General features: G+C 42.6%; 1 protein-coding gene across 3 annotated transcripts in view; it reads right to left on the bottom strand.

Moving 5' to 3' along the window:
* The window catches only part of ATXN7 (ataxin 7), a 66,237-nt gene extending 55,845 nt beyond the window's left edge, over positions 1-10,392 (bottom strand). The window contains exons 1-4 of one of the 3 annotated variants that reach the window (XM_021409982.1): positions 10,282-10,387; positions 2,565-2,765; positions 2,148-2,408; positions 1,808-1,876 (exon numbers count right to left, since the gene is read on the bottom strand). In XM_021409982.1, the coding sequence (XP_021265657.1) occupies positions 1,808-1,876; positions 2,148-2,397 (319 nt within the window). In that variant the 5' untranslated portion in view covers positions 2,398-2,408; positions 2,565-2,765; positions 10,282-10,387. Of the gene's footprint in view, positions 1-1,807; positions 1,877-2,147; positions 2,409-2,564; positions 2,770-10,281 lie in introns of those variants that run through there. The other 2 variants (XM_021409983.1, XM_021409984.1) reach the window with 2 other exon arrangements.

Genomic DNA, 25,694 nt, shown 5'->3' with positions numbered 1-25,694 from the left:
TAAAGGAATCATTTACAGTGTTCTCAAAACTTGATTTCATTAACACAATACATACACATGCTGGTGTGTTTTGCTGATCCCCATGTCCTTTCAGTGCAAATCTAATTAGTACAACTTTATCTTTTGCTCTGCTTTGTAGGCGGAGTTCCCTTCAGACCAATTATAGGTGTATGCCAAGTCAGTGTCTCATTCACTTGTCATGATAGCATCAAAATAAAAAGATACTTGGAAGTCTGATATAGCAACTAAGGTTCAGTTTGAATTCTTGAAGGCTTTTTTTTGTTTGTTTGTTTGTTTTTTTCCCCATGAGCTTCCTTCAAACCATAATCCTACAAGTCGTTCTCATGGTTGAATTCAGAGGAGAGAAGCTGTGTCTCAGCGGTCAGTCTACACAAAGAACAGTTTCATGATCTCTTTACGGAGGGGAAATAAAAAAACAAACCCTAAGATTATTCATCACCCTGCCAGCTAATCTTTGAAATCTGGAAACCTTAGATGCTTCTATTTTAAGGGGCAGAAATTAGAAAGAATGTTTTAAAATCCTTATTAGCAAAATCTTTACAAGGATAACGCGTTCTTATTGTTATAAAGGCTGTTTTAGCAGTTAAATGATTTGCTTACTCTGAAAAATAAATGAAATATTCAACACAAATATTAGACTGGAACTCAGCAATGAAGTAATGAAACATTTTCTTCATATACCGAAGAACTTATAGACACATTTGAGAGATGGCAAAACGGGTTTGAATATCGCAGCATGGCATTCTATTGCATCTCCCTTACAGCCCAGTGCTCACTGAATCTGGTCCTATAAATCATTCCTTTTTCCTAAATTTTAGCAACAATAGGAATAATAAATAGACATCTCGATTCAGCCTCACTATAGATCACTCCCCCCCAACTTTACTAAGTGTGCCAACGTGCTTCAAGTCTTCTTTGCTGTTTGCAGCTCCAAAGCAGAAGTGCTGAATCAGATCATCTCCTGAGGTCCCTGCAAGCCCTGTCTCTTCTGACTGTAAACAAAGTTTACAAACTCAGCCTTCCATTCCTAACAGCATCCAGTAAGTGACTCACGTCCAACTGATCTGGCATTTATTCTATGGCGTATACCTCTCACTAAGTCTGACAAAGTGAATCTGTGCTAACAACAATAAAGTTTTAGAATGTTTCTCTCCTATAAAGCAATTGCTAAGTTGGGAAGAAAAAAAAATCAAACAAACAAAAGAGAGCTAAACATCAGTATTCAGGCTTGTTACTGTTCTCCCACTGCCTGTCTCAAAGTTACCGGTAACCTATAGGTGTCACCTGTCATTTGGTTACAACTCCAAGCAGCGCTGCTGCCTTAGAAACCAACAGGGCCCTTCCTGAGCTTTTGCTAATCACAGGTGAAAGGTCACTCTCACTGAGCAGTGAGAAATAAACACAACTCGCTGACATGACAGGGGGAGCAGCGTCCGAGCACCAACACGGATTATGATCTGAATGCAAACGTCCTAGGCTCAAGAAGAGATCTTAGCAGCACTGGTCACGCAGCTTCCTATAGATTACTTAAGACCAGAGAAAATCCCACTAGAAACACAGTAAAGACAATACAATAAGTAACCTGCGCTTAACCTCCTAGATGTGATTAGATATTATTTAATGACAATGCTGATGGCATCGCCCACTGACAGGCCACAGGTCCCAAAGCGCAGCAGCTGGATGGAAGTGGAGTTTCCCATCTCCTTCCTGTGTGAGTCCTTCGGTACCTACTTCCAAGCAGGGAAACTCCTCCGGGTACTCTTCCCCACGAACCAATCGCACTCACCTTCTCGGCAGAGTCGCATCGCTTCTCGATTTTTCCCGTATTCCTTGAAACTTTCTTCTAGTGCAGTTCCTGAAACAGAAAGCGCCCGGAGCTCAGCGCACGCCCACCCGGCGCAGCCCCGGCTCCCGTCGCGGACCCTCTCGGGGGGCAGCCCCGTGCCCGGCAGGGGGAGCGGGGAGGAGGGGGCTGCCCACCTGCTGCCCTCGGCCCGGGCTGCGCTCGGGCTCCCCCAGAGATCGGGCCCCGGATTAGGGAGCGGGGGGGGGGGGGGGGGTCACCTCCTCCCAGGCCCTCCCACCGGCAGAAGGGCGGCTCGCGGGGGGGCCGGCCGTCCGCTCACCGTCGTTCCCGTGAAGTTTAGCAGCGTCGACCCAGTGGCTCCAGGGCTGCCCCAGCATCGCCTCGGGGCTGGGCAGGGACCTGCGCTCCCCGACGGCCGCCATTGCCGCTGCGGTGGCGGCGGGGCCGGCGCCGCTCCCGCCTCCTCCGCCTGCGCCTCCCTCGCCGTGCCGGGGCCGCCGCTGCCGCTGCCTGGCCGCCGCCGCTCTGCGCTGCTCCCTTCTGACGTCACCCGCGGCCCGCGCCGACATTCTTTCCGCTGCTACAATGTAACGAGAAAAGTCAGCGGGCGCTTAAGGTGGCGCCGCGCTTAAGGTGGCGCCGCGTCGCTGTCAGCCCCGCGCCCACCCCCCTCCTTCCCCGCCGGCTCTGCCTTTCCTCTCGGGAGCCTGCGAGCCCGGGGGCGGCTTCGACTCACCTCTGCGGCGGCCCGGGGGGCAGGAGCCGAGTGCCCATTATGTATGGGAGCGCTCCCTCCTCTTCACCGCCTAGGTGAGGCGCGTTTGGGCGTGTTTGTGTGTTTGCGCTAACAAAGCGGCGGGGGCCGGGCTACGCCGCCCGCCAAGCGCTCCCCGGCTCCATGGGCCGCCTTTCCCTCTCCGCAGCACGACCCGCGACCCTACAAAAACAACGGCCGCATCACAACCCCGCCCGGCCTCCCTCCCGCTGCCGTCCCGGGCCGAGGGGCGGGCACGGGGCTGGGCCGGGCTCCCCGCCCCGCCCCGCCGGGCCCTCCTTAAAGCCCGGCGGCGAGCGGCGGGGCAGCAACGCTTCGGGGGCGGAGGGCCGCGGGTGGCGGCCAGCGGCTCCGGCACGGGACCGGGCAGCGGCTCCCGCGCAGCCGTTACGGGCGATGCCGNGAGGGGCGGGCACGGGGCTGGGCCGGGCTCCCCGCCCCGCCCCGCCGGGCCCTCCTTAAAGCCCGGCGGCGAGCGGCGGGGCAGCGGCGAGGAGGAAAACGCGCCCCCGCCCCGGGACCTACGCTGTGCCGGGGGCGGCCCCGCGCCGGGGCAACGCTTCGGGGGCGGAGGGCCGCGGGTGGCGGCCAGCGGCTCCGGCACGGGACCGGGCAGCGGCTCCCGCGCAGCCGTTACGGGCGATGCCGGCGCGGGCCGTTTGAACGCGGCGATTTCCCCTTCCTTGCCCCGATTTGGTTTTCTGCGGTAACTTCCGCACTCGAGCACTGATGTTCCGGCTCACGGGGCTGCTGCCCGTGCCTTAAGCTCAGCGCTACAAGTGACAAGCGCTCGGCAAGTTCACTGAAACTGAAAGTATTTGAAAGACGCCTTCACGTCCCCGAACTGTTAATAACAAAGCTACCGAGTTCTCTAGTAAACTCATTCCAACCCCAGACTTTTCACTACGACATTCTCTTTCCAACCGACCGCTGTCTCATCGAGCTCTCGGGCCCGATCTGCGGAGATTTCTGCCTCAGCAGCGATACCCGCAGAGCCGCCCGCTCCGGGCCGGGCGCTGGCCAAAAAACCAAGCAGCAGAACTCAACGCTAAACAAAGCCCTTGGGGCTGCTCCGGCCCGGCCCCGCCACGCTTGGCTCATGTTCCACTGTCTTCTTGGTGGAAACACAGCCCCGAAAGCAAGGAACTTAAAAGCTATAGGTGTTCCTTTCCAAATTTAGGCACGTCAAAAATTGGTATGTTCAAGCACATCGGGCAGCCATCACACGGGGTAGGATGGGCTGCAGTTATAAGCACAGTTTCAGCGTTCCACCCCACTGATCATGTCTGTCACATTCAGGCTGTTCTGAATTCCGTCTGCAATGTTACAAGGTACAGTAAGGGAGATTTTTCTCCCCTCTTGATCACTCTAACTCCCTAAAAAAAGGCAACTTCAAAGGCAAACACCGTAAGATTTCGATAAAGATAGCCCAGTGAGTGCCACCACAGACAGGTGAAGCGGTGCATCAGCTTCTGGACCTGGGCCCTGATCCCTGGACGTTCAGTTAGATGTTTTTGTCCAACAGAATTCTTCTCAGAACGGTGGAATCTCTCTTCACTTTAGGTCCACATATGAGGACAAGGTGCTCAAGGGACCAGAGTTAAAAGATGACTAATGAACGGAAGGCGTTATCCCTTTATTAATTATCAAAGAGTGTATTTTATAATATAAATAACTACTTACACATAAAGCTACAAACATCAGTGGGAGATGTCAGTCAGGTGCTAAAGCAATCCTGAATTTCTGAACAGAAGTTCAACTAATTTTGTGCTGTAAAAGCCAGACAGGAAAAAAAAAAAATCAATTACTGATTCCTGTCAAGCTCAGTTCATCAGTGCTCCACAAATTCCCAGAGCTGAACTCAGACTCCAGCCATAGAACAAGGTGTGTTACAGACAGAGTTAGATTCTCGGTGTCAAATGTTCTGATTTCTATTACAAATTGCGTTCATATAACTCTCCTTTGTCCTGGAGAAGGCTGTCAGCCAGCTGTCCCTGCTGCAATTTGAAAGACTGATGGCAGGGTCCATGAAATTCACAAAGAATTTCACTATTATAATTTATTATCCATTGATCCTAAAGCAAACAGTGATGGGTGTCCATACAGAGCACAACGACACCTGCCTTTCAGCAACAACAGATTTTACACTGACATACTGAATTACTGTTCATACATCACAATTCCTTTCTTTAAATCTTACTGAAGTATGTGTGTCAAATTACATAAAAGTAGAATGGCTTAATTTGTCAAAGTTGCTTTTGATCAGCTAAGTACCTTAATGAGCTAATACATTGCCAGCTTTTCAGGCTCTAGCATGAGCACTCATCAAGTCACTCAGAAGTGCCTCTTGCTTTAAAAGTGCCGAACAGGTAAATATACACTATTTCATACATCTCCCACAACCTCTCTCTTGCTGGTTTTTTTTTTTTTTGCTCTTTCAAACCTGTTGTTGTGCTTTTTCCCTTCCCTCTTTCATAGCTTTTTTCCTATACATTCCCACTCCAGATCTAACTCTGTGGCCTGGCCTCAGGCTGTCCCTTAGTAAGCTTCCTTCCTCCAGTGATATTTTTCCCACTACGTCACGAATACATCAGTGTTCCAGCAGAGGGAGGAAAGAGGCAGCAGAAAGATGGGTTGATCAGTTCAGTGCACAGGACTGATTAGTCAGAGAGCAGGAATATTCTTTCCCACAAACTCAGTACGCTGAAGATGTCTCCGGGTTGTTTTTATTTTTAAGCACACAAGTTCAATGATCTTCAACTATTTCCAAAGCACTAAGCGTGGTTGTGCTGATGATTTTAGAGGAAAACAGGCAAAGCCCTGAAAATCCATGAAGTTAGAAGGTCAAAACTGCAAACATGTATATAAGCTGTATGCTTGGAACAGAGATGGCTATTAGGAATATGACACAGCCAGGTTGGGAGTACAGTCCCCCCTACAGTCCTCACAGCTCCCCGGGCAATCAGTGGAGAGCCAAGGATGCTTTTGAGATCACTTTGGTCCCTCCTGGTCCAAAACAGCTTTTGAAGAAGCCCTTCTCTTCCTGCTAACCATGAAGTTAAAGATGACCATGCACCTAAATTAGGAGCTTCTATGAGGTGTCCACAATTAAGAGCGATGAATCTGGTTGAGAACAGGCAGAACACTCCAGTAGAAGGAGCTGCCAAGAAGCCCATGCTCCTTTAAGAGAGCAAAAAGTTGTCCAGAAACATTGCCAATTCTAAGGGCTTAACTGAGGGAGCAGAACAGCCCAAGGAGTGACACTGGGACTGGGATTGTGACTGAACAACTGCACACATAGTGAAGAACTGAGAGAAAAAAAAATGTGGAGGAATAAGTTCAGCTCAAATAGAGAAAGTGGAGAAGGAAACGTGAGGCAGGAGAACAGCAGAAAGCAGCAGCGCATGCACGGAAGACAGCCAAGTAATGGGGGGAAGAGAAACAAACAAAAACACAACACGACCTGTAAAAGGAAAGAAAGAATGGAGTCAGGAGGAGGAAACAAAACACACAAAAAAGGGGATAACGCCGATTCAAAGCTCACCGAACAGATTCAACAACATATTAAACATATCTAATGCTACAACTAAATGTAGGCCTACAAACAGCAAACAACTGCTTCAAACTGCAGAGGAAGGCTACGTTGTGTCATGACACTGCAGGCATTTCCCCACATGCACTGACAGGTCTCATTCTTTCTCCAGGTGGTCCTGGAAAGCTGTTCAAACAGGGAACACCTCGCTCAGGTGTTCAGTTAGAATCTAAGAGACAACCTCCGTACCAGACCTGAGATGTGATCATTCTTACTTGGAATGGAAAAGGAAGGGTGAATCTGCAGCTGAACTCTTACGAACAGAAGTACAGCGTTACATTCATTGGTGACTTTCCACGACAAATGTGAAAGGATGCATGAATTAAAATGATGAAGGGGGAGACAGACAGAACCTATGAGGGTGTCATTTTGTCAGTACTCAGAAGAAAGAAAACAGCAAATTCACAGAAAAGAAGTGAGGGGCATCAGTGCACTGAAGGAAATCAGGTAAGTTAATTGTAACCAAAAGGTTTGAAGCGATCAAGAGGGGCTGAAAAACTAAGAAAAATATTATCTGCAAAGACTTGTTTGTAGATGAGATTCAGGCTGAAATGACAACTGGAGCAGGTGACACACTGAAGTGAAATCCCGACCCTCGTGTCAGCTCCTGTTGAGAGCAGTGGAACTGGGAGTGGATTTTGTGCATTTTAAAATAGGTCTTCACTATGAGGAGTAGAAGAATATAATTGGGCAAGTAGAAAGGCAAGAGATAAAAAGTTCATATAAATCAGCATGTCCAGGTGATGAGAGAACTATCCAGACATAACAAAACAGACCATTTCATTTGCGCTCCACTATAGGAAACATTAATACACGACTAAAATGCATTATGGTAATCTGTAGTTCACTCTCACCTCCAGTGAAATCAAGCGACTTTTCCCTTCACACACAGGACTGTGATCCCTCAGAATAATAATCACGAGCAGCACACAATAAAAAGTGCAACATCAAACCATGACAATCTATTATCCTTTTCCCACAGATCCTGGAAATAGTATAATTTTATTTATGACTAACACTTCAAAGGGAGCTGAAGATGCTCAGAAGCTTTGGAATAGAGCTATTTTAAATACTGGAAAGTGAAATTACTGTGGATGCCTGCTATAAACCACCTGTACCAGGGAGAAAAAAAAACAATATTGTTAAGATTAGAAGACTAACTTGAAGTATCTTTTTCTGAGAAGAATGAATCAAGGAATGGAGCCTAATAACTGTAAGCAAATCTGAGAATCCTGAGTTAGGATGAGAATGCAACTGATGCCCTCATGTGTTTATCTAAACTTCACAATGACTACACTGTTATATTAAAATAATGTAACATTTTAATACCCAGATGATAAATGTATGCCACTGCCACGTCTTATAAAACACACGGCATATGTCCTATAAAATGCTCTCAGCTCTTGCAGAGAATTTAACAGAGAAAATACAGACCAGCAACACAAAATTTTAAAATTTTAATTGTGAGTAGGTAAAACTACGCATTATACGTCAGGTTAATGATTTGGAAATCAAACTAATCTTTATTTATTTTAGATGTGGTATTGAACTCATCTTTTGAATTTGGAAATGTTAAAACAATCTTGGGAATCTGGCTACGCAGATGAACAATTTTAATCAAAGGAATAAGAAATGGGTATGACCTTACACACAGCTAATGTGATATTACAATTTAAAGCGATTACAACACACAGCTGCTCAGATTAACTGTAACAAAATATTTGGGCTGAATTTCCATTTGTTGAAATCAAAGCACTTAAGGGGAATACTTTGATATCAACAATCTTCAGACAGAACCTACCTACTAGGCAAGGTTTCAAAACCCTGACTGGTTTCTCGCCAGCTTGTCTATGGCTCCGTGGTAATCCACTGAGGCTGGAGACTCTGGGTCCATGCACAGCCCACACAACTCAAGAGCTCCCTGAGAGCACAAAGGAGCTGTCTGCCTCTGATGTGAATGCCCGAATCCTCACACCCTTAGAAGTTTGACATGCTGATTACCATCTCATCAAGATCCCGAGCACCCTGGCAGATGAAAATATTAATTTATACCATTCTTCACAAATTTCATTTCTGCGCGCTGACGCTGCCCACACCGACAATGTGTGTAGCATGTTAGCAACAAAAAAATCATACCAGTTGGACATGGACGGGTATATAGGCCTTGACAAGACATATCCATGGGTGCTAAGCATTAGCGCAGAAGGTCATGGACACGGACCACAAATTGGGTGGCAAACTGGCTAAACTGCTGTGCTCACAGGGCTCCAAGTCAAAGTGGCAGCCAGTCAGATATGGAGGTCCTTGAGGATCAATAGTGGGTCCAATCCTGTTTAACAGACCATCTGGATGATGGGACTAAATGCAAGCTCACCACATGAGGTGCAGCTTATGTGAATCTTGGATAACAAGGAGATACACTGGAAGAAAGTGTCACTATACAGAGATTGGAAGCTGAAAGCCTGGGCCAGTTCAAGAAAGATGTTAAAAAACTGGATGAGGTCCAGCAGAGAGCCACCAAAGTGATTAGAAGGTTGAAAAATACACTGAAGAAGAAAAAAGAAATTCTGCTCTAATGTAAATAAGCACCTAGGATATATGTCCAATGTCTCCATGCTAAACTTAACTGAATTCTTTAGTTAGCTACATTTTCATATTCTTACAGTGTTTGATGACATAAATAAAAGGAATTTGAGTTCATTTTCAGTTGGTCCTATTGTTAGGTTTACGTACAAAAGTCCAGATTTCTGGAATATTCCAATAGCCTATTGTAATTAATCCATACTTTCCAAAAAATACCAGACTGCGTTGACTTTGAAGATCAGTATTATACCAAACCCACTGTACAACACACAAAAGAACTGCTGTACCTAAGTTTTGCTAACTAGCATGGCAGATCTCAAGTGCTCTGCTGAGCAGAAGCCATAACTGTTGAGCCACAAACCTGCCCAAATCCATGGGCCAGAAACTACAATCTTGCAAAAGGAACACACAAGTAACAGTTACACAATATTTCTCTTCCTGAAATAGCACTTTCTTTCACATAAACTTTCAAAATATAAATTTTCAAATGCAGAATTGAGGGTTAAAAAGGATTTTTAGCTGAGCTGTTGAAAAGAAGACAGCAGTTTAAGAGCCACAACATGACAAACATTCTGCACTCTTCTTGAGCCCAGATTAATTCTGCCACTTAAATTCTGCAGACCAACTCCATGTTAACTGTAATGGCCTCATCTGCTACAATCTATTTTAAAAGATATTAGAAGATGATTTGCACAGCAAATACTAGTTTGTCTAAAGCAGACTGGATTTTCCAAGTCTGCATATAAGGAAAATGCAAACTGAGTAAAATCTTTTCTTTCATTCTATCAAGAAAAAATACACAAGATGGTGAAATGCATGTGAGCAGAGCAAATATTAATATCTAAGGGAAACAGAGAAAGAAATAGATACTGTCTCCATGAATTAGAAGTTCCTATAATCTGCAAAATCAGCTCTTCAGCCAAACTTCAACTTATTATAATTCTCTCTTTTTTCCTAACGTTCTGCCATGAATGCTAGCTATGGAGAAGAACCTCACTATGTTCAGTAACTGTATAATTCTTGCCTCAGTTTACAGTTCTACTTTCTGGTAGGCTATGGTATGTACCGGAGCATAAGATCCTTCCAATACATTAAAATACGACAGAAATTCAGAAATTGATAAAATTAATTATTTGCGAGAAAGAATTTTACATCTTCTAAACTAATAAATAAATTTTAAACGTTACATTGTATGCATGCCAAACCTTCCTGGTCCAAATCATTTGATCTAAGTGACTGGGGTACAACTTGCAATCTTTTTCTGCTTTGACTGTTCCAAGCTTGAAGTCCCTCTAGGTTGACCGTAAAGTCACTTTATTTCCCACTGAAACATATATTAAACACCTGCATTTAAAAAAAAAAAAAAACCTCTCCCCACTGCATCTGGTAACACTTCAGACTTGCTTTGCAACCCTGTTAATATCCTGTTCTCCACACTCCTCACATCTAAAGTATGTGAATATTATGCTTAAGGAAAATACTTCGGTAAGCATGTCACAGTACCTTGAAATTATGGTGAAACGCTGGGTTGATTTATCAATTGATCTTCATCTGTTCAGATTCTGGAAGCTTTCTCTAACTTGTATCTGATTAATTCTGAAACAAAACAGAAGGAGTACAGCAGTAAGACATTTGAAACCTTACTTCAGTTTCATAACTCTGTTTATATCTATTTAAAATCTAATATGAAGCGTTTTATCAACTTTACAGACACCACTTCTGCAATTAATTTAAAACTGAAAGGTAAGCACGGAACTGTTATGCCCTCTTTGCACAGAACAGCTCTTTAAACGGCAGCCTGACATTACCAGAAAGGTATGCATTGGTTTAAATCTCAATCTTCAGCCCAGTTACTGCGCTTACATCGCCAACCACTGACCAGATTTCCAAGCAGAAATTGGTGTCTGTATCGCCAGCTGGGAAGATGACAGCGCTGTATTTTCTGCACAGGATTTTTCTAGAATATAGCATGACTCCAATAACAGGAGCTCTCGGCACGCAGTCTTTGACATTTTTACCACCATGTCATAGAACGTGGATAGCTAAAAATGAGCCCTCGTGTAAGAGTCATTAGTGACTATTACTGTATTGCTGATGAGGAATTTAACAAAAATTAGAAAGACACAGACCAAGGCTTTTCCCACAACAGGAACTTCCCTGACCTCAAGCTCAAGTTTTTAGATTCCTTTCATTTAATGCTTACAAACTTACTGTTTACATAAAGTTAGGCATGGTTGACTTTGTTTTAGTATAAATCAATGCCTAATTGGTTAAAGCTTTAAAATGATTTGCACCCATCCTCGTGCATACGTTACATGGTAGATCAAATGATTGGTATTAGTGGTTTGAAGTTAAACTAGCATTTTTTCTTCATTTTACTAAGAAGTACAGAAGATGGATATAAATAAGCTATCTAGTGCTGCGGACGGATGACACTTGAGCGAGAATTATTTTTTCCCCTCCAAGGATTAAAGTCCAGACAGGAGGAATGCAGTCCAAGAGGGCATCCGAGCCGTGCTGGGGCAGGAGGGCTCAGCTCGATGGAAGGTGCAGAACGAAGCTCTTCTGCCTTCTCTTGCTCCTCTGGGAAGCTGCCTGCAAGCTGACTTCACGCCTTCAAATTCTTTTTATGCACTGAGGACAAGACCCTTTCTTTTCCTTTTAAATTGCAGCTTACTAGCTGACATGGACTTGACTGGTAAGACCTACAGATACATTTACTATTTCTTACCTTTACTAAGCTTAACTCTGCTCAGTAACATACTTAAGCCTTGAAGCACAACAGAGCTTCATGATATTCTAATTACACAGTAAAATTAATAAATACATATTAATTCTTGCCTTCAGTGGACAACACTTGAGAACAAGTTCAGTATTGTTTTCTCTCTTCTCTGCAGTTACTGTTCTGCTTTACGGTGAATAAGACAGTCAGCAAGTTTCGACACTTGTAGAAGTCTCAGAAATTACAAATAAATGCTACACAGAAATATCTAATCAAACCCTACAATATTAAGCTTTCTCTTCAACTCTTTTTGCTGCTCACTGAGAAAGGAAATCTTTGTTGAAAACCTATTTTTTTTTTTCCATTGCCTGTTTAGGACTCCCTTTGCAGAAGATCACTCAGAGCTCAGCCTCGCAGTCTCAGCCCCTTCAAGCACGTGATCCTCCTGCCATGAAAGAACTCAACTGCTTCATCTCTACCCCAACTTCTTCAGGGAATTTGGGAGCTCTGCACGCAGAATGCCCTTTCTTTCATCCTGATTTAAATGTTACACGTTGGATAAAAGGCAGGTTTCACTGCTTCGTGCAAAAATGGAAACCAAAAAATCACCCATAAAACAGAAGGCTTCTCTGAAGGCTAAAAAATCTGGGAATAGGGCAATCAGTGGTAAGCACAAACAATGGAGCAGATGAGGGTGAACAAAAAAACAGTAAATATTTTATTCCTATACGCAAGAGATCAGAGCATGCTATGTTACCACCTGTGAATTTTGCTGTAGGGATTACATCTGGATTTGAGTTTGAAGGAAGCGAAGAGAGTAAATTTCAGAAGAATAAAGTGACAGTTTAATGACTCTTTAAAGAGAAGTCTTTCTCTGGATAATAGGTGGCAAAGAACAGGAACAATTCTTACCGAGAATTTACAGCAGGTCAATTACAACCACAACTGTCAGCAAAGAGTAATGTAAGGCAGGGATCTGATGATTGAGAATAAGGCACGAGGAGCTCCCTCTCCAGAAGGTAAGCACTTCAGTGTGCTGCAAAAGGGAGAGCGAGCTGAAGGGCGGAAAGGTGACAAAGATTCTCAGAGCAGCAATCCAAGAAGATGGCAGAAAGCCTGCATTTTCAACCCAGACTGAACATTATGTCAATCCCTGTGCCTGAATACCAAAGGAACTCGGTTGCAAGCGCTGTTCAATACCATGCAATACAGGAAACCACGACTGGGCAGAGTAAAAGCTATATCCCGGTCAAAATTGTATCTGCATAGACATAGGTAAGAAAGGCACAATCATGATGAACAATGAACACTATCCATTTAAGAGAAACATATTTACATGAAAACCGTAACTCATTAAAACAATGCCTTTTGAATAATTCTAACTGAACTGATACAAAATACAAATGACTACCCACGGCAAGGTGTACTTGAGGCATCTTAACTCCGACTAGAGCTGTTTTCCCTCATCTAATTTCAACAGAAAAAGATTTGCATTCATCATTCTGCCCAGGAAATCATCTCATCACTAATTTTAGATTTGTTCTGCAACATTTTTTCTCACAACCGAGAAGTTTTCTTCAGCAGTACGATTTAAAAAGCCACAAGAAGCCGTGGCATATCACACCTCAACAGTTGAAATACAACCACACAAAGCACAGAAGAGACAGGCTAAAAAATGACTCGGTTTCAGAAATAATGACAGATATTCTCTAAGCAGGATCGTGTCTTCCAGTTCTAAATACCTACATTTCGCAGTATGATTTATGCCACCATTTGAAAGTTCAATCTGAAAAGCACATTAGCTTACTGCAGCAAACTAAGGTAACCAAGGACTGTTGAAATTATATTTATGCATTTCTTTAAAACCTGTATGCGTATGCACCTGAAGAGAAGAAAATGATACGTTCCGTATTTCATGTGATAGGAATATTTCACACCGATCACAACTTGTATCACATCAGAAACACTGGCAGCAAAAGGAAACTGGACGTCAGGAATATCAATTTTTCCACAAAGAAACAAAATCCCACTTGGCTCATTTCAAAGGGTGCACAAACATGCAATATAAACCCGGACACTTCTCAAGATAAAAAGGCACAGTTAATCAAGACAATGCAGAGTATACATGATTAACATGATTTGCAAAATTTATTACTGAGCTTCTCTGTTAAATGTAATATTATTCAAGCTACACAGTCACGGTTATTGCAGATTAAAGATTACAAATTAGCTCCTCATGTATATCATTATTGTGAGTGGCTGCATTTTATCTGTCTAATTTTTAATTACTGCAGGCAGATGAAAGGCATCTTAAAATCTGGCTCATAATTTAGGTCCCATTCCACTAACCTGAACAGAGATGGTGGTTCTTACATGGGTACCACACTATTCTCAATGTAAACAAAGGACACTGGCATGCACCCGGGGCTAAGGATGTCAGCATTTTTCAAACACCTTTCTGACTGTTCCATTTCATGGTGATGCAATATGACCTACATTTTCAATGGCCAAAGAGAGACAGAGAAATAGAAAGGGAGGAGATAGAGAAAAGGGAGACAGACAGACCTTTTCTGTCCTTATCCTCCATTAACTGAAGCTTTAGCTGTCCCTCGCGAGGACCACAATGGGCAAGAATAAAAGCAGAATAACATTACAGTAAATTCTGCAGGAGGCTTTGAAAAATAGAGTATCGTAAGAAATAGCAAGTGTTTTTTTTTTTTTCCTGTAGTCCTGTGAACACATACATAGCGATACCCTCAACAGGAAAGAAGAGCAGAAAAATCAATAATTTCATCATCAGTTGTCAGTACAAAGCTGTCCGTAATACAAACGCTTATTTTACTACCTTCTATTTCCCATTGTGTTCGTACCGCTTCATTTTTATGTATTCCCTTTAGATCTCAAAATGAAACACAAAACAATACACATCATTATCATCATTTTTGCAGAGAAATTGAGGAAGAAAGAGTGATTTGCCCACAGCTACCTACCAGGCCCAGCACAGGGCTGGGAACAGAAAGCATCACTCTTCATTATCTCTGTGCTGCGCCATCTATTAGGCACTGTGATACCTGTCATACTAACACATAATCTTGACATAATTCCAAAATTATCTCTACCTCGTCTTTCTTGCATATGAGCTTCACACAGAAAACTGCACTAGATCACTGCTAACTCTCTTCAGAAAGCTTTCTCTTACAAATGATAGACCACATTTGTCAAACTGTCTCTGGAAGTGCACTTGACTGTGAATTGCAGAACTTGACATAATGTGCCAATGGTATTTTTCACTACAAACATGTAAAAATAAACATCTGATTCAAGCTTTAGTTTTTGAGGGTTTTTTTTTTCCTTTTCCTGCAACAATAGCATCTTACTTTTCAGAAATCTGTATTTTTCCGCAGTTAAACTATTACGTGTAAAAAAATGAAGCGATGTTAATGGGACTCTATTAAGCAAAAATCAGGCTCTTTTGCTTTTCAGTTACTGATTTCTAGTGCAGGACCTGCCTTGCAGAACATGTGCAAAGCACTTACAGCATCGCAGCCCCTTTACAAATGCTGCTATACATACATACGTACGACATAACAGTAAATCATTTTCTTATTATCGAGATCGAAGGCCAACATTTGATCTTAAGTATACCCCTGCAAGTACAGAGTGACTCTAGTGCTTTCCAAGGAGTTTCTTGGGATTTGCACAGAGGCAAACAAGCCTGTAATTTGGCACTGAGTTTGAAACCAGACATCAATAAAATGTATAGATTAATTCCTGTTTTTGAACTGTATTTGTTATAACAATAGCTTTCTTATCAAAACTGTATTCATCTCCTGAAATGCAATCATCCCTGAGCAGCAAGTGCTGAGAGGCTGCTGCTCCTCCGTAGTTACAACAGGCAGCAGCACGCAAGCACTGCTACGTCCAACCACTCAGCAGTGACTGGGCAGGCAGGCAAACAGATCTGTTCATGCAAAAGGAGAGAAAAACATTGAAGCCTACTCTACTTTCATACAAAGAAAAAGTGGAGAGTCAAGAGGCAGAGAGCTGACAGGAATAAAGGAAAGGGATTGCCTATAAAGGATGGGAGAAAGGTTAGAAATGAAGAGCAGAGGACAGGTAACGCGAAAGGAGGATGAGGGACGGGGCAGAGGTGGAAGACACAGCGTGTACAGCAGAAAGTATTTCTTAAATGACACACACCTGTGAGGCTGTCAGGAAATCCTCATTTCTCAGCATCAGGGTACAACGATGTACTCCCCCACTCCTCTCATCCCTGTTGCACCTTTTGCAACCTACTGATACTGAATTTAGCAGGAAACGAGGATTCCTCCCTATAAACAGAAATCTGTCTCTGCTAATCTATGACAAGAGTCCTGCTGATCCGTAAATAAGTCTTTTCACCACTTTCAGCATTACCAAAGCTCTCCTTCGTGAATGTTTCACTGCACCATTTTTTCAGCTACCTCTATTTTTTGCCACCCTTTTTTTCTTATTCCTTTCTTCATAGCATCTCTGTCTCCATTTGAAAGGGAGAAAGCTGAAGAGACACTTACTGCTACCCAACGCCACAAAAATTCCAACTAGAGAAGGCAACCAGAGCAGAGATCCGCAGGGTTCAAGCCAAAGCAGCCCAGCAGCCTTCCCTTCTGCCTACCGCTGACTGCCACCTAGAGTCAGAGCCACCGGCTCACACACAACGGTCGTGTTAAGCAGCAGAGAAAAATGCCAGAGCAATGGGAGAAGTGAGAATCCCAACCATTTAGAAACAACAACAACTCACATTCTAGAAAGTTACAACTACCCTAAAAATTATTTGGGTTTCTCCTCTTAATGACTAATGAGCATTTGGCCCATGTCTCCTGGCTTTTCTTTTTAAATTGAAAAGGCAATCTCATTTTGTTCTAAACACTGAAGTTGTACACAGGGGGATAATGTATGTAAAACAGCATCACACTACTTTCCAAGTAAATCTTCTGTTTCAGATGGTGTGCTCACACTAAGAAGGTGAGTGCAAAATTTCATCCTTAGCTGGCATGTCAATCTATATTCATATTTACACCAACAAACCCATGGCTTAAATGTCTACAAAAGCCCGCTTAGCCAACAAGACTACTCACACAGTATCCATTTGTCACATGTTTATAACTATATTAACTCAGGGCTCTTTATTATAGTATATAAACAATCTTATTTTTTTCTAATCACCACTACTCACACGTAGCTGTTAATAGGGCACTCGATTTTCACGCATTCAACAAACAACTCCTGGATGCTCGTTAACCAGATAAAAGGAAGGATTTGTTGTCATTGCTATTATTTACCTGGAAATCAAATAGCTTGCATTTTAACATACTCCCTGCAGCAGTTACATACTCTGCAAACCATAGATGGATAAGAGGCCGCAGTTGTGTATCCGCTAGCAAACTCTTCAGCAATTAAAGCCATTTATTAACTACAGCTATTAATGTCGTGTGAAGAAATCAGTTCTCCAGTTTCCTCACTCCTCTTATGGTCAAGAAGACTGGTAACAAAACGTTACAAAAGATTTCTTCTCTCCTTTACCTCTACAACAGATACACAATGTTCAGATCACACACAGCACCTCCCTCTTACTGCTAGTCCCACTAAGAAATACATTTTTCCTAAGTGGGTATATATCCACAGACAAAATTAAATGAGATTACAAAGCTCACTGTACCTATGAACCAAACACCACACTGTAGTTTATCAACAGAAACAATTTCTGCCTCTTGCACGCACGCAGCCACCTGCAACAATTGCTCCTTCAGATCCACACTCAGGCCACGCTGACTTGCACAAAGCAGTGCACAAATTCTCTTAGCTTTTCCACATAGAATAACAATCCTATAACTGGCCTCGATGTAACATCAGAGCAAAGAAGAATATTCAAACAGGAAGAGGACACGTGCTACAGCATCGTCTTGGTGGCCTATATGCAAGAAACGCTCCCCCAAAAAACAAAACCCACTGAAAACCAAAACCTTTACCTGACAACTGCCATGGCCTTTCTTATTGATACAGAAAACTCCAGCTGAAATAAAGCTGCTGAACAGGCCACAGGGGTGGAAAAGAGGTTCCAGTGTATATCAGTCTGATCCTACTAAAATCTGTGCAGTTTGTAGTTAGAGGTCTGTTAACCAAAGGAGGGGTAGCAGGAACATCCAGAGGTCAGCCAGCCCATCACTCAGCCCCCAGGCATGAGAGCTAAACTATCTGCTGGGAACAATGCAGGTAATTGAACCTGTTCTTAAAGACCTCAGGCAATGGAAGCACCATTGTCCCTGCAAAAGATTATTCCAACTTTACTTCACCAGAAAATCGCGTGTCCATGCTGAATCTGCCTTGCTGCAATCTGATCCGGTTCCTTCCTTACTCGCCATAAGCTCCTCGCTTTGCAATGCTCTTCAGCAAATTTGTCTTCTCACTCTCTCAGCCTCCTCTCACTTACACTAAGGAATTACATTCTCTCAGCACTTCTTTACATGCCGCGTTTTTCACCTCTCTAGGCAATTTCTTTGGCATCTCCACGCTTCCTCTTTCCTGGTTTCATTCTGTATAGACCCTGTTGTCCTGCATGTGGGCAGTTAAATATTACTTTCTCTCAAAACTAAAGGACGTCAAAGAGTCTGATTTTCAGGATTCTTAATAATTTATGTATTTTTCTGCATAACAAAGTTTAGGACACTCCGCTGGAACACATTCGATGCTTCTTCTTAATGTATCATTTTGTACTTACAAATAAACCCAGCAGAAGTTTACGTGATATTCCTACCGCTTTAAAAACTCAAGTAACGTTCCTGAGATAATAAAATGTCATTATTATGGTGTGAGCACAAACATAAAAAGGAGGTTGGCCCCATCGCTCTGCAGCAAAACTGTGCACATTCCTGTTGACATCACAGGCGGTGCACAAAGAAGAGCTGGTGAAGCACTAGAAACATAGGAAATTGCTTGCCAAATGGGAAGGAAAATAACCAGCCAAAGATTAATCCAAAAGGTTCAAAGGAGATCTTTATAAAACGTGACTTAATAGAGGTGAAAAGAATGCCTGTACCTACCAGCAGCAATCCTGTGCTGGGCTGCTCTTTTCCCCAAGCAACGAGAGTGCTGCAGCTGAATAAAAGATCCCACCTGCATGGAAGGCAGCAGAGAACAACTGCTAACTGCAGGAGGCCTCTGAGAGGGAGCAATGCCTACAGAAGAACACCAAGAACAACCACCAGGAAAAGAGATAGAGAAGTGCAGTTACACTCGTTGATACAAGCAGAAAGAGAAGAAAAACGTAGGTTGCAAAAGGGCTGACTTAGAATTGTCACCTCTGTGCCAAGTCCTAGAAAGACAGGATGGGGAACAGGCTCTAAAAAGAGGCAATTACAAATAAAATAAAGAAGATTCAGTGAGAATAAGCCAGTCCTTAGGAAACTCACTACCTGTGTCTTCACCATGTTACAAGCCTATGCCAACATCTGAGATTTGGTGGTACATGCCTGCTTCTCTGAAACACATCCCCATTGTGATTACTGTATCCGCTTCCAGGGGAAATCAGTCACATCCCACACAGTTGGGGCCAAACACATTACATGCAGCGCATACGTTTTATTGTTGACATTTTTAAAGATAAAGTCTATTCTGAAATGCAAGCACCACACAGCCCTGTATTGAGCTGTGATTATCCTGCATCCATTTCGAATTCTAACACACGGGATGTAGCGCGTGATCTTAATAATTCATCCAACAGAAAAGTGCAATCTTAGAACTGAAAAACAAACAAACAAGCAAACCCAACTCATTCCAGAGTTAAGGCTAAAAGTGCTCCTTTTAAAGCCAGCCATCTCCCTTAGCGCTGAGGAAAATCCCACTGAAAACACTTCAACGCCTTTCACTAGTACAGCTCAAAATACGTTCAAGAGCTTGAAAGATCAGGACAGATTTCTTTAACATAAACATTTGAAAACAGCAGCTCTCGAGCTATTTCCTTCCATTTGTTTGATGACATTTGATCTACAGTTACAGTCGGTGGCTCCTGTTTGTTCAAGCTTTTTGACGTAACGGAGGGGAAGAAAAGCTTCACTAGAAACCTGGACTGTAAATACTCTCCTATTCCAATCCGGGCCAAGTGGCTGCAGCTCAAGTGCACTTTAGGCATTTTATTAAATTTCAAACTCATTACATCAGGTAAAAAAAATCCCCGTATGTTCTAATAGACATGGGCACAATTTTATTTCAGGATATTTTCTTGTTCGACCCCACTCTGACTTTATGCTCACACCCCAAAAACCACAAGGGGATCTCAGAAATGAAGACAACGCTCAATAAACATAACTGCCAAAGCAACACTGGAATGAAACCGAAGTGAAAACGTTTACAATGAACCACAAAATCACAGGTGCACAGTTGTAGCTATTATTAGCTACAACTAGTAGCTATTTGTTTTACCCTCAGCTCTTAGAAGCCCATCTTTATTCATTTAAGTAATAAAATCCAATTTTTCTGCCTTTTCTCCTTTATTAGAGCGCTTCTACCCACATGTAATCAATATTTATATTCTCATGAAAATAAAGGCAAAAGACAGAGGGCCAAAAAGAATCCCTTACCAATTTCAGACATTCTGCACTAACATTTTTCAAAACAAAACCAAAACAGAACATTTGTTTATACCAAGACTCTACCAAAACATTATTATAACATAGATTGGACCAGGAGCTTTGTAAACCCTAACGAGAAATAATATTTGGGCCTGAATGGGTAGATTTTCGTATGAATGGACCTTAACCTGCATATATGGTTACTTTCATAGCCACACACATAACCACTTTCATATCTCAACTGAAAATCTGCATAGCTATATAACACATATATATACATAACTATCTAAATATATAGTGCATCTGTGTCCAATCTTTCCTTTATCAGCAAGTTTGAAATCCATTGTCCTAGCTTCCTTTTGCACCTCCCTCAAAACAGTTTACGAAACAGATTTTTTTATTATTATTTCACATGGTGTTTTTCTCAGCCTACGCTTTTCAAGTCCAAATTCTATTCCTGCTTGCACATGAAATTTGGGAATTACCACAAAGGCACTCATATGTATCTTTGAAGAGAAGGTGAACTTCAATTTGAAAGTGATTTTTGCAATGCTTGCGTGTCTTTCTCCGGCACTTCTGAAATGACTGCCTTGATTTCATGCATTATTTCCTTAAATGCTTTAGTTCTGAGTCGTCTAATAGCTGGGCTACAGAGTCGTGTTCGTTCTGTCTTTCTGAGAGCACCACCACCTTACAGTAGCCAACAGCCTGCTGATTACAAAATTCACTCTGATGGAAGGAATTATGAGCATTAATCTCCTCCGGATGGAGGATAGCTGGGTTGAAGGCTCCCACACGTGGCGAGCGTTCTAGCGGATAAGAGCCCCGCTAATGACAAAAAGGGAACCAGAACCATTACCACCTCCTGGGTTTTGAAAGCAAAGACTGACCTTTACTCCCCCTTTGAAAGAAAGAGCTTATGATCCTAATTTCAAGAGAGCGTGAATCCAAAATGCTCCCTGGAGAAAGGTGCTTAGCCCTGGATATAGGCAGGATTTAAGCACATTCCTACTCAGCTACTGGGTAGAAAATGTGCATATTCATCATCTCCTTCGAGCTGCTTCAGCTGGTGTAATTCTAATGAAACACTTGCAAATCCTAAAGCATTTGGCCCTCTCCTTTTTCATGGAAACCCCCTTGGCCAAAGCTAGGTCGAGTCTTCCCTTTGGTACAACCTGCCATAGCAGAGTGAGGTAGTTCCTTTCCCTGTTTTCTGAGACAGAAGTGCTGCTTCCAACATCTTCCCACGGCACAGGATCTTACTTTGCCAAGCTCAAAAGGCCTTGTAAAAATTCGAGGTGTTCTTCCACAGATTTCAGCTGCTTGTAAGAAGAAATACACTGCAACAAACCCAAAAAACAACCAATCACCTTCTGTAAAGCCTGAAGGGCTGACTCGGACCTGCACAAGAGCTCTATGCAGCAATCCTGAGGCCGTGGGTTTCTCTCAGTGCCGCTCCGAGGACGGCACAAGCAGGAAACACCTGGCTTCCCTCTGAACCTTCTGCAAAAGTTCCTCAGGAACACTACCAGCTATTTATTTAGATGTCACATGAGCAAATAAGATATTCACAGCCCTCTGATTGTTCATCCACTGCTTAAAGCCACGGTTAAACACAAACATTTACCACTTGGACCAGCGCCAGCAAGGACAAATTCTTCTTCTTAGTCCCTGTTAGAATCTCATTCAATTTCCACATCTTTCTCTGAAATCCGGAGTGCCACTGGTGATCTCCAGGGCACAGAATGAACGCTACCAAACCAGTGAATTGATACACTGAGGAAGGAAAACATAAATACATAATAACAGCATACTGAAAACATCCTGCCAACAAAGAGACTACCAGATAAGTGACTAATTCCCTCAAAACAGTTCCAAAAGCATAAACGGCTGCTTCCTTACAACATTCATGAAATACAAAGTACCACCCTAAAATTAACCCAAAGCCACGTTAAATGATGGATCATGGAGATGGCATAGAACCTCCTATGCATCACACAGGCAGCTGGAATCTCTGGAGTTAATGATTTTTACGCTAAAAGAAAATCTAAGCACCTAAGGCACCTTGCTGCAGTTTCATGACACTGAGTTCCATGAGACACATATTAGAACACCTTGATGTTCACACCAAGCAGGAACCTACAGCTGCAATGAGCATTCTTGCTCTCCCTTTTCTTGCTATGCTATAACTCTATGAAAATGTGCTAGCTCTGTGGAAACACAAGGGTCCGTGTTAGGAAAGCTTTTTACAAGGCTAAGAATCACACTGTTTAGACAAAAAAAAAACACTTTTTTTTTTTTTTTACTATTTTTTGAAAAAATTCAGTCATATCTGCCAGAAGTGAATGTTTTAATATCTGTAGAACTAGACAGCAAGTGTCTAAGAATTTTTACAGAACAACATGACAATCACTTGAAACACTGCTGCTGATTTGCAGTAAATGCTGAGGGTAAAGAAGCCAAAGAAGACTGCAGACAAAACAGAACAGTAATTTACAAGAGAAAACAGGGTGACACCAGTAGGTTAGCTCAATATCAGCCTCGCACAAAATCACAGAATACAATCAACAAAGAAATAAAGGATGGCGGTAACAAGTAATGCTAAACTTAGGCTTACAGAAAATAGGTCTCACTAAATAAATTTGGTATGACTTTCCGACAAGAATATAGGTTGGACTGGATAAAAATACCTTGTAGTTTCTGACCTACTATACTTAGATCTCTGTAAGATTTAATGCCACACAACAGTCTGATTTAGAAGTTATTCAACACGAAGAAAACCTGGAATCTAAAACCACCTCATAAATTATTAGGGTGGCTTAGGAAAAATATTTTAAATCCACCTCATCAATAGTTAAAGATGTTTTCTTAGCTCTAAAAATCATAGCTCATTATACCCTTGAATACTATGAAAAGCTTCTTCACCTTCAACTTTTTCTGCAGTTGGAAAGTATATATATATATATATATACACACACACACATAGTTAAAGGGAAGGATGTATAAAGTTAATTTAAACGTTGTGAAATTATTTCAGAGAGCCTTTTCAAGAAAGAAAACCTCAACACTAACAGATTTCTTCAATTAAAAAAAATAATAAAGTGTACTGAAAAGCCATTTTTCAGGGGAAAAAAAGGATAATGATGAAAATCTGAGCCACTTGCACACATGTGTAAGATCTCACAGCACTAAATGTACCTAGCTCATACTGCTTGTATCCAGAGACACCTGGAAACATTACAGAGGATCATTTCACTTGTTCAACAAGGACAGGTGTGTAACAAATTATTATGTATAAGCTGCTTCAGGGTCCTACCATATGGCACACGTAAAGGAATTCAAGGAAAGAGGAAAATCTACATCATATTCAGCTTGGTTGAGAGCTTGCACAGGTACTTATTCCAAATTACCTGGCATGGAGGAATGTGCTATGCCCTGTGCAAGACATTTTTTCCTACCGGATGAATCTGCAATACAGATTTCTTAAGAAAGGTCCAGTGCCACTCAGTATTTCTGCCTGTTAATTAAAGGATTATATAAAAGACTGTAGCTGGTGGAATCTGCACAGAATACAAGAACTGGTGAAGGATAAATAAATAAGAGCCAGTCAATCCCGTTCCAGAGACCTACATCAAACACTGAATTAATGCAAAAACATCCTTGGCTACAGCCTAGTGCAACACGGACCCCATACAAGTGTAACAAAGGTCGTTTTATACTTACAAGATGAGGAACTCTGCTTGGAAGTGGAGCAAACTGAAAGAAGACTCCAAAGACATAGTGAATACTCAATGAGTATAGAAATCCAGCAAGCTGGAACTGACTTCTTGTGCAAAACACCTCATGGCAAAACAGAAGAGGAAAGACAGCAGGATTTAACATCAACATGTAGCCTTAGCGAGATTCTTCATGATGCATTTACCAAGTTCTAGTTCCCATTTTGAAACAGAAAAGTTAATGCACATTGATGATGCCCAAGAGCCTTGTCTTAAAAGAGAAAAAAATAATGGCTTTGTTCTCTAAATTCTTCTTATAAGACTCAGGACAGAGCATTTATAAGAATGTTGTAATCAGTGACACAAATGAAGACAAGAACGGCATAAAAGTCATTAAAATTATTAACTAATTACATGGACTGCTGTGTTCTAAATTAATTACTCAAGGAATTTGTCACTGTGGAGGGTTTAATAAGGCTATCTGACCAATACTGGAACGATAAACAAAAAGTGTGAAAAGATAATATTAGATTAAATGACAGAAAATAACACAGCAGTATTCTAGCATTATTAAATGAATAATTGTTGATTCTCACTTACAATACCCTACGGTTCCGATCAACTTCTCATCACAGTGGAAAAGGAAAGAGCTGAGAGAACTGCAAGAATAGCATTAAGTATTGGTAAGACTGGGATGCTCCAAGATGCTGAAGATAGTAGTTCTAAGAGGTAATCGTCAGGTAGAGAGGGAATAGCAGCAACAAACCATGCTGTATAAAATCCGTAAAGTTCACTTAGACCGCCTTCTCACCCTTTGCCAGAACACTAGGTCCATATCAAAGGGACCAAAGCCTTAAGAAAAGCAAACATTTTTGTCAAACCAAATACATTAAATGGCAACAAATTCAGACTTCATGAAGGTATTGTCATATGCACATGCAAAGTTCAGGGATTCATCGCCAATTCTTTGGCCTAAACTTTGCATAACTCTACAGAAAGTGCCATTTTCACATAAAATTACATCACAAATCACACAGAGATGCATAAAACTGTCATGAACAAAACATATTTACCCAGTTTTTCTATGTTGGAAATTCTTTATTCTGAAAAATTCAGAGAGAGCTTTAATGACCACTCACTGCAGCCTTTCCCACCTCGCAAAGAACCTACCAGGTGTCACTTCAGGAGCCAAAGCGCTGGCTTGAAACAATCTAGCAATATGTAAGTTCCTGTTACACACCTCCATCCAGATCAAAAAAAGAACCCATCATCACTCACAGCTCTAAACCAAGGAAGACGGAGATGGCACTGCACACTGAATTGGTTCTTTCTTCCTAACACCCATTTTCTGTTAATGCACAGCACCAAGCAGAACAAGCCCACAGGTATTTAGCGACCAACCAGGAGGAGAAGGGAATGCCAAGATGCCAGGGCCTGGACATACGTATCACGTATCATTGTCGTACCAACATATCTTACAGTAACGTTATCAACTTTAGCATGGCACGAGTGTCAACGCTTTGGTCCAAAAAGCGAAAACTCAACGCCCGATCTCACCAACAGCTTAATATCTCTTTTCTCCCTGCACACCCCAGCGCTGGTTAGCTTTTCCGCATGGGAACAATCCGCTTCGGTTCCTACCCACAGCACAACTCCCTGGGAAACACCTCCGAAATAGCATTTCCGCATCCTTCCCTCAGCCCCAATACTCAGTGTCAAGCCACGCTCCGGGGAGACGTCCCCAAGCGTGGCCTGGGGCGCTCGGCCCAGCTCCCCGCTGACCACAGCGACGGGCCCACGCCTCGATGCCAGGCGTCGAAGGGCGCAGGCCATGTGCCGGGGGCATGGCGGGGCGGCCCGGGCGGGGGGCGG

The sequence above is a fragment of the Numida meleagris genome, chromosome 11 (genome assembly GCF_002078875.1).
Source record: "Numida meleagris isolate 19003 breed g44 Domestic line chromosome 11, NumMel1.0, whole genome shotgun sequence".
Taxonomy (NCBI): Eukaryota; Metazoa; Chordata; class Aves; order Galliformes; family Numididae; genus Numida; species Numida meleagris.
Note: the sequence above shows the minus strand (reverse complement) of the source record. Positions and strands in the feature narration are given on the sequence as shown.